Below are 16,219 nucleotides of genomic sequence, written 5' to 3' on the forward strand. Positions count from 1 at the left end.
ATAATCCGAAACGATATTTCTTTACAAGGTAATTTGCATAGCAGTGATCGGAAGTGATTTCTTGGTCATAACTCACTTTCTTATGTTCATTGATTCCCCTCGAGAGTCTTGAAGTATAATTAACATAACACTCTTATCGTCGCATTCTGACTTCCGCTACGTGCTCTGTTATAACCACCTGTGGACCGGAGCACACATTAAAGGCTCTTGTCAGCTTCACGTGTGTTGTCTTTCTACAAGCTTTAGTAACTTTGGCCATCGAAGTTTTCTCAACTTACGCAACGACAAATTTGCTACCAAAGTAATTTATTTAAAAGTTGTTTGTTTTAGCAGCTTATTAAGTCAAATTAATGATGACTTGGTTTGGTGGTGCTGCGTTTAACTTGGTTTGATGGTTGTTAATTCTATGTGCACAACCTGCTCACTTCAGCGACGCTTCGCCTAAACGCGGTAACAGCTTCAGTGAAACCTTTACGCCTCGTGTTCATATAAAGAGGAATGCTCCAGTAACTCGTAGTTCCAGGCAGCTCGCCACCTTTTTAATAACTACCAGCTCTCACCATGGACTTTCGTCACAAACTGAATGAAGTTTGTAGTGATCCAGTCAACACTGGTATTCTGGGAAAACATATTGCTTCTGTAAGAACGGATCGCATCTATACGTGTTCAGTTCTCACAAAAACACGTAGCACGAAACAAATCATATTAAATTCTCTTACCACCCTCTGTGCTGTCACATCACCGAGCACTAAGACAACTTTTTCATCCTGCTGCCGGCCACTCACAATCCCAGTGTCCCTGTGTCCCACGCACCCCATTACGTTGGCATTTGCTTTACCATTATTGCCATAACTACGACTATCCTCGAAACTTCAGCCACTATCGAGATCATTTACATTCCTGCTGAATTACGTTTCTACTTTCCTCTCTTGAGAGTGTTAGCAGCATATATAGCAGCAGTAATAGTTACGACTAGCAGCAGAGACAGCGGTAGCGGTGGAGACGGTGAGAGTGGTAGGAACAACAAGAGAAGAGGAAACAAAGTAAACAGAGCAAGTAGGACGGCGGGTCCCGCCGAGCGCTGACGCAGCCAGTATTGCCCCACCAGCTGCCGTTAATACGTCACCAGTATTGACGTTGAGTAACTGCCGGGCGCTCGATAGCAGATGGCAGGGGGCATAGCGGCTACAACGTCATACTTTGGAGTAAAGACTGCAATCCAAGCTACTTTTTAATGCCCTGATGACAGAGATGGGGAGTGGTAAACGTGAGGGCGGGTGGGAAGGAAAGTGTTAGAATAAAGATTTTCGTGAGCGTGTGCAGAAAGACGTACAGCGCGCATTTATACACCTCTGCTTGATATTGGAACCTGAAGCTGGTCTCTCCTTTGACCCTCCCTCACCTTGATGACGGCTGTGAGCTGCTGCCAACAACCATATGTGAACCTATCAATGGAAATTACTTTTCACGAGGGAGAGAAGTGGCATCGAGGACCCGAGAGCGATGTCACTTCCCTTCGTCCTCCACTTCAGAAACGCAACAGATATTATTTGAGGCAATAACGACCCCTACCAACTCCCAAGGAACCCTCCCGGCACTCCGATACAGAGTTGGACATCCATTCTAAGTCCATGAAAACATTCCCAGCACGAGAAGCGGGGTCTTGTCTATCCCGCTGTTACACTTGTCGCCCGGAGCATCACCAAGTCTGCCTACCTGAGGAAACACGACCAGTTCCATGCAGCAGGAGAATAAGATACTGGAAACAAATCCTATGGGGATGTCTACTGCATTTTTATTAGCACACTTCATATTTTCTTCAAGTCTAAATATATCTCAGAAATTCTACTTATATATGAATATACAATGTTTGCAGTACAAAAGAATCTTCCGTACGGTTTTCTCGATCACACTTAAGCAAAATGTTAGCAGGAGTGGCACTAAATAGACGACATGCAATAGTTAAACCACCATCACCAACATACTCGCCTCACAAAATACTGAGTGAACCTTACACCATTATACCTTAGTTTATCTAATGTGGCAATCTAATCTCTCTCTCTCTCTCTCTCTCTCTCTCTCTCTCTCTCTCTCTCTCTCTCTCTCTCTCTCTCTCTCTCTCTCTCTCTCTCTCTCTCTCTCTCTCTCTCTCTCTCTCTCCCTCTCTCTCTCTCTCGGCTTATTCCATCAGGGAAGAAATGGTCCTTAAAAAATAAAGTAACGAGAAGGCAGACGCTTTACGTGGTAAGGGAAAGGACGGTGAGGTTCCGAGTGAATGACCTGCTCGTTGGACGCACATCTTGAAGCACCCGAAGAGCGTGGCTCCCGTAAGGCTTACCGGTGAATGAATCCAATTTTCTACGGGTGTTGTTCATAGCAACAATCATATGGCGTAGCCCAGACTCCTCCCAGTGGTGTAAAAAGGCGCGTAATAAATGGCGAATCGATGGCCATTGGGAGAGCTTCTAAGGAGTGCGTTGATCAATGGGGGACATCGATTGATAATGCCGTCTATCCGAGGGGTTCCCAATAACTGGTATAATGGTGAAAATGGCTTCTGTTGGACATGATACTCAACAAAAAGAAGTGGTAGAGGCGCGTTGGGAGATGTAAACATGAGGAAGAGTGTGTCGCCTTCAAAGAGGAAGTGGAAAAAGGACATATTGAAAAGATATAAATCTCGAGGTTACAGATTCACTGATATGCGCACTAAGAAGAACTATGAAATATTCAAACCAAGTTATAATGCACGAACGCTTTGCAAAGAAACGTAAGAAACTTTCTTTTAAAGTATCCACATATAGAAATGAGAGAGAGAGAGAGAGAGAGAGAGAGAGAGAGAGAGAGAGAGAGAGAGAGAGAGAGAGAGAGAGAGAGAGAGAGAGAGAGAGAGAGAGAGAGAGAGAGAGAGAGAGAGAGAGAGAGAGACTCAGGAAAAAAAGCGAGAGACGGAGGAAAAGGAAGGAGTAACAAAGAGTAAAAGAGACACAAGACCGTGCCAAGTGTCCCGGAAGAAAAAGGAGGCAGTCAGGAGGAGAGGGAGGCGCCCAAACGCCAGGACGAAGAGGACCCACGTGTGCTCCAAAGTTGACTATCGCTCGCAGATCGCGCGCTGAATTCTACAAGTTTAATGAATTTGGACAAGAGCAAGGCAGTCGGGCGTGTAAGCGGCGGGCACAACACACACGGTCAGGCGAGCCTTTTCGCCCCGTCGAACTTACTGTATTTCACGATTTTGAGGCTTGCATACGCAACGCTGTATTTAAAGGGAATTTGCCTAACTTGATTTCACGCACAACTGCCTCTAGTATCTCGAGTTGCGTTGTTTACTTTGATTCCTAAGGTTACGCCAAGGTTGACTGCATCACTTTTTATTCTAAGTTTTCCTTCCCCGCGAATGTGTTGTCCTGATAATAAGAGAACACGAATACCTCACGGACACTATTGCTCACTGGTCCTGAATCCTTTGCACGTTTCGGTCATGTACAAAAGTTATCGTTTGGTTCAGTAAGCTTCAGACTCCACTTTGACGTGCACACGTTTGGCCAAGCAGGGCGAGCGGGGACTGGAAAAACTTATTTGTGATCCAAAAGGAAACGCGTCCAGATCCACCAGAAAGTTTAACTGTCTGATCATTTTAGATCAATCATGGTTAACTCATATTTATCATTAATACTACTTCATTCGTTACAACAACAACAACTACTACTCCTATCATTATTATTACTACTACTACTATTACTATCACTACTACTACTACTACTACTACTACTACTACTACTACTACTACTACTACTACTGCTGCTGCTACCAGCTGCAGCTGCTGCGCAGCAGCAGCAGCAGCAGCAGCAGCAGCAGCAGCAGCAGCAGCAGCAGCAGCAGCAGCAGCAGCAGCAGCAGCAGCAGCAGCAGCAGCAGTGCAGTTGTTGTTGTTGTTGTTGTTGTTGTTGTTGTTGTTGTTGTTGTTGTTGTTGTTGCAGCAGCAGCAGTAGTAGTAGTAGTGGTAGTAGTAGCAGTAGTAGTAGTAGTAGTAGTAGTAGTAGTAGTAGTAGTAGTAGTAGTAGTAGGACCATTAACAGAAGTAGCAGTAGCAGCAATAACAGTAACAGTAACAACAGAATTAGAAGTAACAGTAGCAGTAGGAGTAATATTAGTAACAATAGCAATAGCAACAGGGGCAGAAGCAGCAGCAGCAGCAGACAAAAAATACTCAGTCACACGATCACAGAACTCAAGTAAAAATAAGCATCAGGTCAAACAAGAGCAATGGCATGACTAGACCCCGTTACCCTTCCTCCTCCTTCACCTGACCTTGGGAGAGCCTCCAGCCCCGTGCAGGCGGCGGGCTATAAATCCCAGTTACGCTAAATATAACCCGCACCCACACAGTGCTCCTTAGTGAGCCGCGGCGCCTCGAGTTCCGGCCCGTGTGATGAAGGCCTTCTCTGCCCCTGAGTTATGTGGAGACGATCAAAATTAGGGCACCCAGAGGAGGTTTGGAGAGAGGCAAGACATAGGAGAGATGAGGGGATTGGAAGAAATAATTGCATTGCATGGATACAAATAACAACGAGTAAAGGCATGTTGCTGTGGGGAGGATGAGATGAAAAACATTATAAATAAATTAGGAAGGAAAAATGGTAAGTAAATTATTTCGGAAGGAAGAGAAAATGGCACGATTGAAGTGACAAGACATAAACGATATATGTGTACGTAATTGTGATAAATGGATGTTTTGTACTACATGTGACGAAATTTTGTGACAAAGCCGATGACGGAGAGAGAGAGAGAGAGAGAGAGAGAGAGAGAGAGAGAGAGAGAGAGAGAGAGAGAGAGAGAGAGAGAGAGAGAAACGAATGGAAGAGTTAACAGATCGTAAGAAGAATCGGAAGTCAAATTTACACCACAATTTCCTGTCTGTTTCAAATCTAATTACCTAACGAGGCCTCTGGCTTTGTGAGTCGTCCTCGGTGTGGTGGCAGGACAGCGAGCGGCGCGGGGACAGGAGTCTTGCACCTCAGACTCAGGAAGGTAGGTAAGAGCACCCGCTCAAGCGTAAAAATCGAAGTTTATGATTGCTAAATAAAAGCGATTGTTTGAACTAATCTTCTATGAGTGAATCGAATGTCTCAAGATACAATGCATAACAAATCAATAGAAAATGTATCCAGCAATGCATAAGAATTGGATTTAAAATTTAATTAAGAACTATACATTGCATACAATCGATTATCCTTCAAAACGATGCGAGAGAAAGGTGGCAAAATGATATTCTATGTGAGGAGAAGCTGAAAATTTTACTTAACAACGTAGAACAGGATGACGTAAAACCTAACTGACATGAGACCGGCAGCCTGCGGGGTTACACAGAGGCACGCGAGGTGTCACATGATGCATGAAATTATTATGTAGGTGTAACTTCACCAGGAATTACGTAGTTATGTTTATGGTAATGAGGAATTTGTAACTCTCTCTCTCTCTCTCTCTCTCTCTCTCTCTCTCTCTCTCTCTCTCTCTCTCTCATATTATATCTTTTCTAATACGTAATTTTCAGGAAAACGTGGCATGAATTATCGAGTCGTCCTTTCCCATGTGCTCTCTCTCTCTCTCTCTCTCTCTCTCTCTCTCTCTCTCTCTCTCTCTCTCTCTCTCTCTCTCTCCTGTTCATTTTTTTTCCATCATTTTTGCTCCTCTTCCTTCTCATCTTTCTTGTGCTTGTTCTCTTTAGTTTCTTCCTCATCCTTTTCTTTTTCCTCCAACTTGTCCTCTTTACTCTCCTCCTCTTCCTCCATCTATCTAGTAACTGACCATAAATGTCCTGAAAAGTAAATTTTATCTTTGTGGGCCACTTTTCTTCGTTTTATGTAGACAAACTGGGCCAAGTTACCGAGCAAGTTTTTCCCCCATGATACTTGCGAGAGAAATCCAGAACCTTGATGCTTTGATGAATTTCAGATAGTGCCTCAGCAGAAGAGAAAAAAAGAAAATAAGGAAAACGATACCTTACTCAATATCTTCGTCACTCACATTTTTTTTTTCTTTCTTTGTCCTCAGATGTACATCACCTGTAACAGACGAGGGCGAATGGACTGGCACGTTGTAGGGAGAACGTGGCTCTCTTGTGGTGTGCAGTTCTTCCTCCTTGCACTGGCGTTCTTGAGCACTGGCGCGGCGGAGAGTGGGCCGAGGCAAAGATTCGCCAACCAGCCGTCACCGCAAACCGCCGTGATCGGGTCGACGGTAGTGCTTCCATGCCGCATCATCAACAAGGTGGGCCAGCTACAATGGACCCGGGACGACTTTGGCCTAGGGAACGAGCGAGAGCTGTACGCCTTCAAGCGGTACTCCATGATTGGCTCTGATGAGGAAGGTGAGTGAGAAGAAAATAGACTGTCGTTTGGTGTGCGATGTGATGTTTAAAGATTTTGGAGAGGGAAGGGACTATTATTTGGCATGACGGTGTGGGCTTTTCTGGGTAAGAGACAGAAGAGACTTTTCAGTTCTGGTGCTAGCTGTGGTAAAAGAAAGATGTAATGATGCTAATGCTCTTAGTAGGGAAAGGAAGGTTGAGACAGCTGAAAAATGTAAGATAACGCAAGTCTTATGGGGTGGAAGTGTTCTCAGGAACATGAATCTTATAGTAGGATAAATCTTCCTAATAGCAAGACTTTAAATTCAAAACCCTCGGTCAAATATAATAAAGAATAGGAAAGAAAATATATAAATGAAAAGTTCCAACGGTCCAGAATTAGAGGTACAACATGGCTAACAAACAGTACATGCATTACTCGCTTAAAAAATATATAAAATAAAACAAAATATTGCAAAGAGAAACTACGAAAAAGATAAAAATAAAAATAACACACGTAGTAAAATATAAATGTGGTATTTTCAAAATTCACTACAGAATCTTGTATAAGAACATCGGCATTTATAAATATATGATAACAATCAAGTCGAATAATAGAAAAGGTCTGCAATTAATTTTGAAAAATTCACTAAAAAAATTGTTCTACACAAAGAAGCAGAAATATTTTTCTTCTTTTCTCATAAAACTACTACTTCTTGGGAAGCAGTGCAGTGGCAGAGAGAGAGAGAGAGAGAGCTCAAGACAATTGCTTCAATCGATCAGGCTGAAACAATACTTATATATACGTGAAATATAATACTATCACATTGCCGAATAGTTAAAGGGGTGCCTGCATCCCACTCACCCATACAAGTATCCCGAAAATCAGCCCTTAATTACATTTTTTTTTTCGAACGACACAACTGTACCATGAGTCGTTCTCTTCTTCTCAAGTCTTAATAAACATTGGAAAAGAAAACAACAACCTTACGCACTCCATGATTAATTGCATTTAACCTCAAGGAGAAAGAACTAGTAACAAAATCATTCCCAGGCGAGCTGAAAGCAGACTTGTGAAATGTAATACAAGTATGAGATGTCCACGTTTACATATGTATGAGTGCCCAGAATCTTCCCCAAGAACACACTCGATTGACGCCTCAGTCCCGCTGCTATGAGAGGAGATTCTTTCACTGGAGGAAAAAATCTCTCCTTACTCTACCATTGTCTAGAAATTGAATCCAGGTATTCCAACTGCCCTCAGGGAGCAGGAGCGTTGGGTAGAAATGTTCAGTGTTGCTTACACCAATATTACTGCACACACGAGGGTCACTTTGAACTACAACACGTACACATTTTCCTCTCCTGCAAGAATGTGTAATTGGTTTGTTTGTGTCGTGTTTACTTTGCAAAATGATGCGAAAAACTGAAAACTCCTTTCACTTATATATCATTTTTTATCTATTATTTTTTTTGTAGATCACATGAAAATGCATTGATCTGTTTATCTATCACTTGACACAGTATTGCATAAGAAATCATAAATCAGCATACTTTCATCAGCGACACAAAAATTTTCAAGTCAAAAATATGATGCCATCAAAAATATCAGACTTATCCCAATTCATGTCAGCTATTCCAGTATAAGCTTACCTAACTTGCCACAAGCGTTTAATCTACCTTTGTGTAGCATATGAAAATGAATAACTCGTGATCTGACAGAATTCCCTCCTACATATTACAACTCTGGAACCCTCTTCACTGTGGAGAAATGTAAGTGAATAGCTGCGTGCATAACCAAAAACATGAAAGAGAAGAACAATTTTTCATATGCGCCACTAGATTACAAACGGATCACAACAGTGCGAGGGACGGCTAAGCTGCAGCAGCGCCAGATGCCTTGAACACGAACCCTGTCTTGTCACGCTTCAAACATGTACGTATTCATACATACACATACATACATCAGTCTGGTTTATCCGCCTCGCAAATGAGACAGTCTCTCTCTCTCTCTCTCTCTCTCTCTCTCTCTCTCTCTCTCTCTCTCTCTCTCTCACACACACACACACACACACACACACACACACAAACACACACACACACACACACACACACACACACACACACACACACACACACACACACACACACACACATACACACACACAAACAAACAAACAAGCAAACAAACAAACACACAAACAAGAGCAAATACAAAGAGTAAACATTTAGACGATCCGTGTTGCATTCAGAATTCAGTAAATTCAGGACGGTACGTTTAATTTCGAAGAATATATCACGCGTTTGTCAAACTCGAGCAATATAAATAAGTGCAACCTTTGAACACTAAATTTCGCAAAGGAGGGAAGCTTCTGAGTCTGGCTGGGGCGTTAAAGCTGGCGGTGGTGGGGGAACAAATAAGTCTTCTCCCTGCTGACTTATGCATCACGACATACCAAGCGGCTTTACACGTCACACTACAACTATTCACAATCAGAACCCACGATACTGATGTACCGCAAAGACTTCTCGTAGCACCGGACACCAGTAATGAACGATGCCAATTCAATCGGGAAAAGTGTAGTTCAACAACAGGGTAGAGGAAGAGCACTGCGATTTTCATTATTGCATATGCAGTCACCATCAACAGCTGCCCAAGCCGCCGCTCCAACACACACACACAAGCCACAACAGACAGATCCTCTCAACCACAGGATATTCACCTTAGAATTTTGTTAATTAAGTTGATGGAATCGGTAAAAACAAAAGAACTGTGTAGTTATTAAAGTCACCAGTAACTAATATTACTCCACACATTTTAGGTTTACAAGAGCTGCAGCCTCCACAACAACTACAAAAAAAAATTAATCAGTCGCTTACTAATTACCTCTTGCTTAGTTTTTCCAACACCATTCACACCTTGCTTAACTAATATCCACCTGTTACTCTCACTATCATCACACTCGAGTAATTAACCATCACCTGTTACGCTACTACTTCGTACACATACCTCACATAACTACCACCTGTAACACTTTCCACCACACGCAACTTACATAATTAATCTTCACCTGCAACCTTCACTATTATACACGTATTAATTAACCACTATCTTTTCTCTTCACATTCATACCATTATCAAATCCATGCACCATATTCTAAACAATTTTTACTACACCTCAACTAATTATAAAAGTATCTAGATAAAACTAAATGGTTTCTCAAGGATGGCTTTGTCTTTCTATGGACAAAATAACAAGATTTCTACATTACTAACAGGAGAAACATTCTGAAAAAACCGACTAATTATCTCTGTAGCATTTGAAAATATTCGTGAAAGAGAACAAAGTGTTTATGAGTATCTTACACCTCTGCTTGTACCTCAATCAATAAAAACCATGATCAATATTTCACATCGGAAAAGCAACACGACAGGAGTCACCTTGTAAAAATAGCACCTAGGATATAGAGACTGCAAGTAATATTTTTCAAGACAGACCTCACGAGTATTATCCTTTGCTTCTTGTCCTTATTACAGTATTATATAGAGTAAAAACGTATGAAAAAGAGGACAGGGAAAAACGGAAAGTCAGGTGAGAGCGCGCAGGTTAAGCTGGTCTAGGCTTTTTTATGCATCATGTGGATTTACACGCGCGCACGCAAACAAAAAATGTAAAAAATAAAGAATGAACAAAAAAATAAATATTAGTAGTTGTTGGAAAAAGTTAAGATGATGATGATGATGATGATGATGAATGATTCAAATGCCTGTCCTTATATTCTTCTATATATAAATTAAGAATACTGGATAGCATTTCACGTTTCCTCCTCTGATGTTCCCGGCCTCCCTAACACTTAATATTCTCTGCACCTTCAGGAGACTACAGCCTGCGCATTAGCCCCGTCACTCTCGAGGACGACTCCTACTTCCAGTGCCAAGTGACAGGTTGGAGGGACATCCCGGGTGTGAGGTCCCAGACAGCCAAACTGACGGTGTACGTGCCCCCAGAACCTCCTGAGATTACCCAAGGCCCCGTTGTCACCACCACAGCAGGAGCGGGTGTCCAGCTGACCTGCATATCCAAGGGAGGAAAGCCTGCAGCCGAGGTGAGTTTAGGAGGTGGTGTTGTTGATGGTGTTCTTGGTGTTGTTGGTGTTGGTGGTGTTGGTAGTGTTGGTGGTGTTGGGTGGCATTACGTTAGAGGACAGGAGAAGGAACAACGAGGTGCCCAGAGTGTGTGAGGCGAATAGAGGCGATTTACTCGTACAAGCAAGCGGCGAAGTTTGCTAAGTGCGGAGCTAGACCTGTTCGAGAGTTGAAACCCAAATGCAAGACTTCGTTTATCACTGCCCCCTCCCCTGCCCCAACACACACACACACACACACACACACACACACACACACACACACACACACACACACACACATTCTCTCTCTCTCTCTCTCTCTCTCTCTCTCTCTCTCTCTCTCTCTCTCTCTCTCTCTCTCTCTCTCTCTCTCTCTCTCTCTCTCTCTCTCTCTCTCACACACACACACACACACACACACACACACACACACACACACACACACACACACAAAAAAAAAGGAGTTACGTAAGTGCCTGGCCTTCCACAGATCCAGTGGCTGGACGGGTCAGGACGGGAGATGACAGAGGGCATCGAGTACACTACTGAACTTATGGAAGACGAGCATCGCCGCAACGCGAAGTCCATCCTGAGCTTCCTGGCGTCTCGCGAGCACCACAATACAGTATTCACCTGCACAGCCTCCAATCCAGCACTCCACCAGCCATTCAGGACACAGGTGAGACACTTTATCATATACCACATGCCCTGAGCTTGAGTAGAAGGTGTCATGCAATACTAAAACCAGCAATGTCATTTTTTTCTCTATGATAAAAACAGTTAATTTGAATAGGAAAGGAGTCATGTATCATCCAAGCTAATACAAGGCTGCAGATTACCGACTGACACGCGGGATAGACTGGAGTAAAATACACACCAGTCGGCTGACACATACACGAAGGGGTATTACGGGGTGGGTGATGACGGCTCGTTTTGTGGGGCAGGTGCGGCTGGAGGTGAGCTACCCCCCGGAGGTGACCATCACGCACGATCAGGACGGATACATGGAGGGCCAGACCGCCACCCTCACCTGCTCCGCCTCAGCCAACCCTTCCGTCATGACCTACAGGTGAGTCTGAAGAACACGTGACCTGTTTTGTAATGCCAAGTAGCAAAGTAACACCTATCTGTTGTTGTTTTTCTTTTGTTCAGAAATGTTATCCAGGCATATCAGGATTTCTACTTACGTTGTTACTCATGAAAACTGTGACAACCAGTGCCACGTTAATGATACCTGGGATAGATTTAGTAATATGAAAATGTAATCATAATATATATGTTATTATTTTGCAAATTATATCAGATGTCATTAGGAATATGTTCTGGATCGCCTGTGTAATGAAGTAAATATGATTACTTTTGAAATATAGATTAGCAAAAGCGATTATCAGCCCAGTGATTCCCGAAACCAGACTCAGATTATTCACTACTCGTGATTTTCTCGTCCCAAGCTTTACTAAGCAAAATGTTCTTCCAAGTAAAAACTCGAAGTGATTTACTTCGGCATGAACATCAAGCTGCAATACAACTCGGCCCTCGTATCCTTTACTCTTCTCGGTTTAAAGAAGGACGTAAAAATAATAAACGAACTTAAAAGGACATGAAAGCCTGAGGCAACAGTGTCACTTTGTCACGACTTTTTCCCTTCCCTTTTACCCTGAACTTCTGTGTACACAAACTGAAAATAAAAAAAAAGTTCTTTTTACTTTTGGTGTGATCCGCATTAAGGGGACACACTTGCACGTTTCCCAACTACAGGACTTTAGGGAGGAAGGCCATTCCGAGCCTCTGGACACGTGGCAAAGCTAAAGGGTTGGCTGAGGACATTGTGTTGTGGGTCAGGAAGCTGTTACAGGAAGGAATGGGGAAGGGGCAGCAGGAGCCGCCGCACGTAGATAATGTTTATGATGGCTAGAACCTGCTGAACTTGTTCACACGGATAACTTTGGTATTCCACCCCTCTCTTTCTCACACTACTGGGATAAGTCTGTATAGATCTCAAAGACACTCATAAAAAAAGGACAAGAAAAATAACAGCAATGCTCAGCTTCACACAATATGAATCCAGAGCGATGAGGTTGTCACAAGGCCATAATAAGAGATGAGATGAAGGAGCTCTGAATGATTTAGTATTAATGAGATTTTTACAGAACTCGATCAGTTGCGTATTACTCACACTGATCGATATTTTGAGCGGCGCAAAGTTCCACGAAACGCTGTTTACATTATTCTAAGTTAAAGTGGAAATGCAACAGAATCTTACTTTCCTTCGCATCACCACATGACACACACACACACACACACACACACACACACACACACACACACACACACACACACATTATTTCTTTGTTGTACAAGAAATATAAAAATGTAACCTGGCCTTCTTGCTTGCATCCTTCCTGTAGGTGGTATCGCAACGCCCAGCTGGTGGAGGGGAACAATTCAACCCAGCTGGTGGTGAAGAAGGTGACGCGGGACAGTAACCTGGAGGATATTACCTGCGAGGTGTCCAACGAGGTGGGCACGTCCCGCAAGATTACCCGCCTCTCCATACACTGTGAGTACCCCGCAATGTATGCCACACGCTGTATTCTCTCTCTCTCTCTCTCTCTCTCTCTCTCTCTCTCTCTCTCTCTCTCTCTCTCTCTCTCTCTCTCTCAGTCCTTCACATACCAATTTTCTTGATACCCTTTCACGCATCACAGCCAAATTCTTCTTTCCATCATCAAGCCCCAAGTATTATTTCACCCGTTGTGGTGATGAGAGTCGGATTAACCTTGCTTCTCGGAACTTATTGTTCCATCTCCCTCCTCCCTCCCTTCTTACACTGCTTTTATCCTGCCGCCAGCTTCGCTGCACGTCACGTGAGCAGGAATGTTTGCCGCAGACTCTGTTTTCGTAGTCTGGCTAAGCAATTATTGGGATGATTGCCTCATCGAGCACTCTGCCCCCTTTTTAATCCAAATTCTCAGCATCCCAGTCACGACATCATTTTCGTTCAAGGTTCCAGTGGAAATCAACCAGAAGGTAGAAGCGAGGAAGGGTTTGTGACGAGTAAACTTTACAGACAGGAGGGGGGAGTTAATACCCCAGATGAATTAATAGTCGGGGAAAAGCTGAAAGGGTCTATCTGATATCATAGAATAAGCTACGTATATATCATTTTCAGCGACATATGCAGTAATAGGGACGGGAGACATTTGGGGTTTAAATATCCTGGCGTTAGGTAAGGAAGGAAAGAGACGGTATGATGTTGCGTGTGGGACGTAGGCTATATTTGTCCCAGACACTTTGGCTAATCACATTTATCAGGTTGCGGTGGCGTCTACGCGCCGCAAGCTTCACGACGTTGATAAGGACATGCGGACATTTTTGGGTGAGAGAAGACACGAATCTTAGTCATCACATAACGCTTCATCTTATTATAAAGCAAAGTAACGTGATTTTCATTACCAACATACTAGGCCATTACAACACTGAACTAATTTCTGATACATCGTGGGCGAGTCGGTAAAGGTAAAGCGGAAATTCATCATTTAACCTTTAATTGCCAAAAAAAGGGTCTCATCCCTGTTATGAATTAATAGCACTTTAAAGAATATTGGATTTGAACCCAACATCTGTCGCTCCAAATCTATACTGTGACCTGTAGAAATGTTTGGCGCGCGGAGAAAAAAGAATACACATTTATTAGTTTGAGGACGACAGGCAGGCAGCCAGCCCAGATCTAGCCAGCCCACACCTGCCACCGCGTCCCTGTAGCCTCCAACATTTAGCAGTGACCCCAACACTCCTCCTCCGCTCGATATGGCCTTTAGGCACTGTAAGGGCAGGGGACGGGCGCGGGGAGAGTTCGGAACGTGTCGATGTAGGCGATAGTGAGGGTGGTAGGGGATGGTTATGGTGAGAGTAAGGCTGTTAGCAATTTAGAGGAGGGTGAGAGTCGAGGTAGTGGCAGTAAAACGGGATTCAGGTGGTAACGGAGATGTTGATAGTGGCGGCTGTAGGAGTAACTATTAAAAGTGTCGATACCTGCAGCTGTAGGTCGCATCTGTGTGGGGGGAAATGACAGTGGTACATGGCGATGACAGTAGTATTGAGTTATCATAAAGACACACCACTCGTGCTCTTAACAAAATGTAATCTTAGTAACTTTATCTATCTGCTTAAAAACGGACCGACTTTAGGCTATAAAAACGAACTCGGAAAGAAAGTCAACTTGCTCTTGCTCGAAAAATAAAAAGTAGCAGAAAGTTTCAAATAGAGTAAGGTCAATTTAGTTTCCAAAGTGTCTTGATAGTCCTTTTCTCAAGGAACTCAAGTTTTAAGAAAGTGGAAAAACAGAGGAAGGCAGAATGCTACAACGGAATTCACCCAAGATGACGCGGTGAAGGTACCAGTTATCCCTTGCATTAATGAGATGAACAGGACAAGGCGAGAAGGGAGTAGAAAGCCTGGTTGACACGTTGGTAAGCAGAGAGGGTTAACCACTAAAACTGCCGCTGCAGACCAGATGGAAACGACGCTGTGATGGACTACCAGACAGGAAACAGTTAAAGGGAGAGAGTTGACTACACGAGTACGCTTTGATTCCACATTGCTTACAAATATTATGTAAGTCTGGATTCGAGACAGGAAATATTCATGCTTGGGGAACGAAGAAATGTAGAGGCGACATTTGAAGAATCAATGAGGAAGAGTTTCGATAATGCAGGTCATAGACTATTATTGGAGATTGATAATTTATTTAAGACTCATGACGCGACAGACAGGCCACGAATGTCTCTACATGTAGTTATAGATGTTACTAAAGGAGATGTAGCAGCCGTGGGGGAGGTTGTTTCTTAGCAGACAAAGACCACCAGCACAATTGCAACAAAGGGAAGGTGGAGTGTTCTTTTCTTAGAATTTCTTTGATTTCATTCCACAAGGACGTTTGTGAGATTACTATTATTCTTTTAACAAAGGACAGGTATCGGTATATTACTATTGAGAGAATAAAGGAGAAATATTCCTGTTAATCCCCTCACTGCACTAAACTGAATTATCCTACTGAAAAAAAAAATAACAATAATAAATTAATAATCTCTAAAAATATCTCCACAACTTGAACATGGTGCAGTGCCCACTAACTATTCTTCCATTACACCCACGGGCTGAGGAGGTTTTCCAAGGGCGAGTGTTTCGTGAGAAAGGTGAAAGTGGGAATTCAGAGGTGTGAAAAGAATGGGTGTTCGGGTTGTTGTGGTGAAGCAGGAAGGGGAAGGTAGGGAGGAGGGGTTTGCTGGGAGTGGTCAAGCTAAACCGTCCGATCAATAAGTGGCCTCTAGTCTTGCCTATGTAATTACGGGTAGTGGTGTAATTAGGGATCTGCTTCGAGCGCGGGTCCCACAGGTATTAATTAGCTCATTCATTAATGAGCGGAGTTCGCGGAGCAGAGCTAAACCTGATGAAAGAAGGCTATTGGGATTAGTGGTGGTGGAGGCGGGAGTGGTGGTGGTGTTGAGGTAAAGAGGAGGAAGGTTCTATTAGTTGTAGAAAGTAATGGTTCCGGTGGAGAAAGTGTGTGTGTGTGTGTGTGTGTGTGTGTGTGTGTGTGTGTGTGTGTGTGTGTGTGTGTGTGTGTGTGTGTGTGTGTGTGTGTGTGTGTGTGTGTGTGTGTGTGTCCGAAAGCCAAGTCTATGTGTGCAATTACATAATGCGTTACAATTAAGGGAAGAAAAATAAAACATTCCACAA

General features: G+C 43.3%; 1 protein-coding gene and 1 long non-coding RNA gene across 2 annotated transcripts in view; one reads left to right on the top strand and one right to left on the bottom strand.

The window, feature by feature from the left end:
- The window catches only part of LOC123506077 (irregular chiasm C-roughest protein-like), an 82,285-nt gene that overhangs the window by 44,734 nt on the left and 21,332 nt on the right, over positions 1 to 16,219 (top strand). Inside the window, exons 2-6 of the mRNA XM_045257933.1 lie at positions 6,055 to 6,370; positions 10,227 to 10,456; positions 10,968 to 11,156; positions 11,422 to 11,546; positions 12,886 to 13,037. Of these exons, the coding sequence (XP_045113868.1) occupies positions 6,055 to 6,370; positions 10,227 to 10,456; positions 10,968 to 11,156; positions 11,422 to 11,546; positions 12,886 to 13,037 (1,012 nt within the window). The remainder of the gene's footprint in view (positions 1 to 6,054; positions 6,371 to 10,226; positions 10,457 to 10,967; positions 11,157 to 11,421; positions 11,547 to 12,885; positions 13,038 to 16,219) is intronic.
- Positions 1 to 16,219, bottom strand: part of LOC123506078 — a 115,179-nt gene that overhangs the window by 43,385 nt on the left and 55,575 nt on the right. The gene's annotated exons all lie outside the window — the stretch shown is intronic.

This window comes from Portunus trituberculatus, chromosome 19 (assembly GCF_017591435.1).
Source record: "Portunus trituberculatus isolate SZX2019 chromosome 19, ASM1759143v1, whole genome shotgun sequence".
Lineage (NCBI taxonomy): Eukaryota > Metazoa > Arthropoda > Malacostraca > Decapoda > Portunidae > Portunus > Portunus trituberculatus.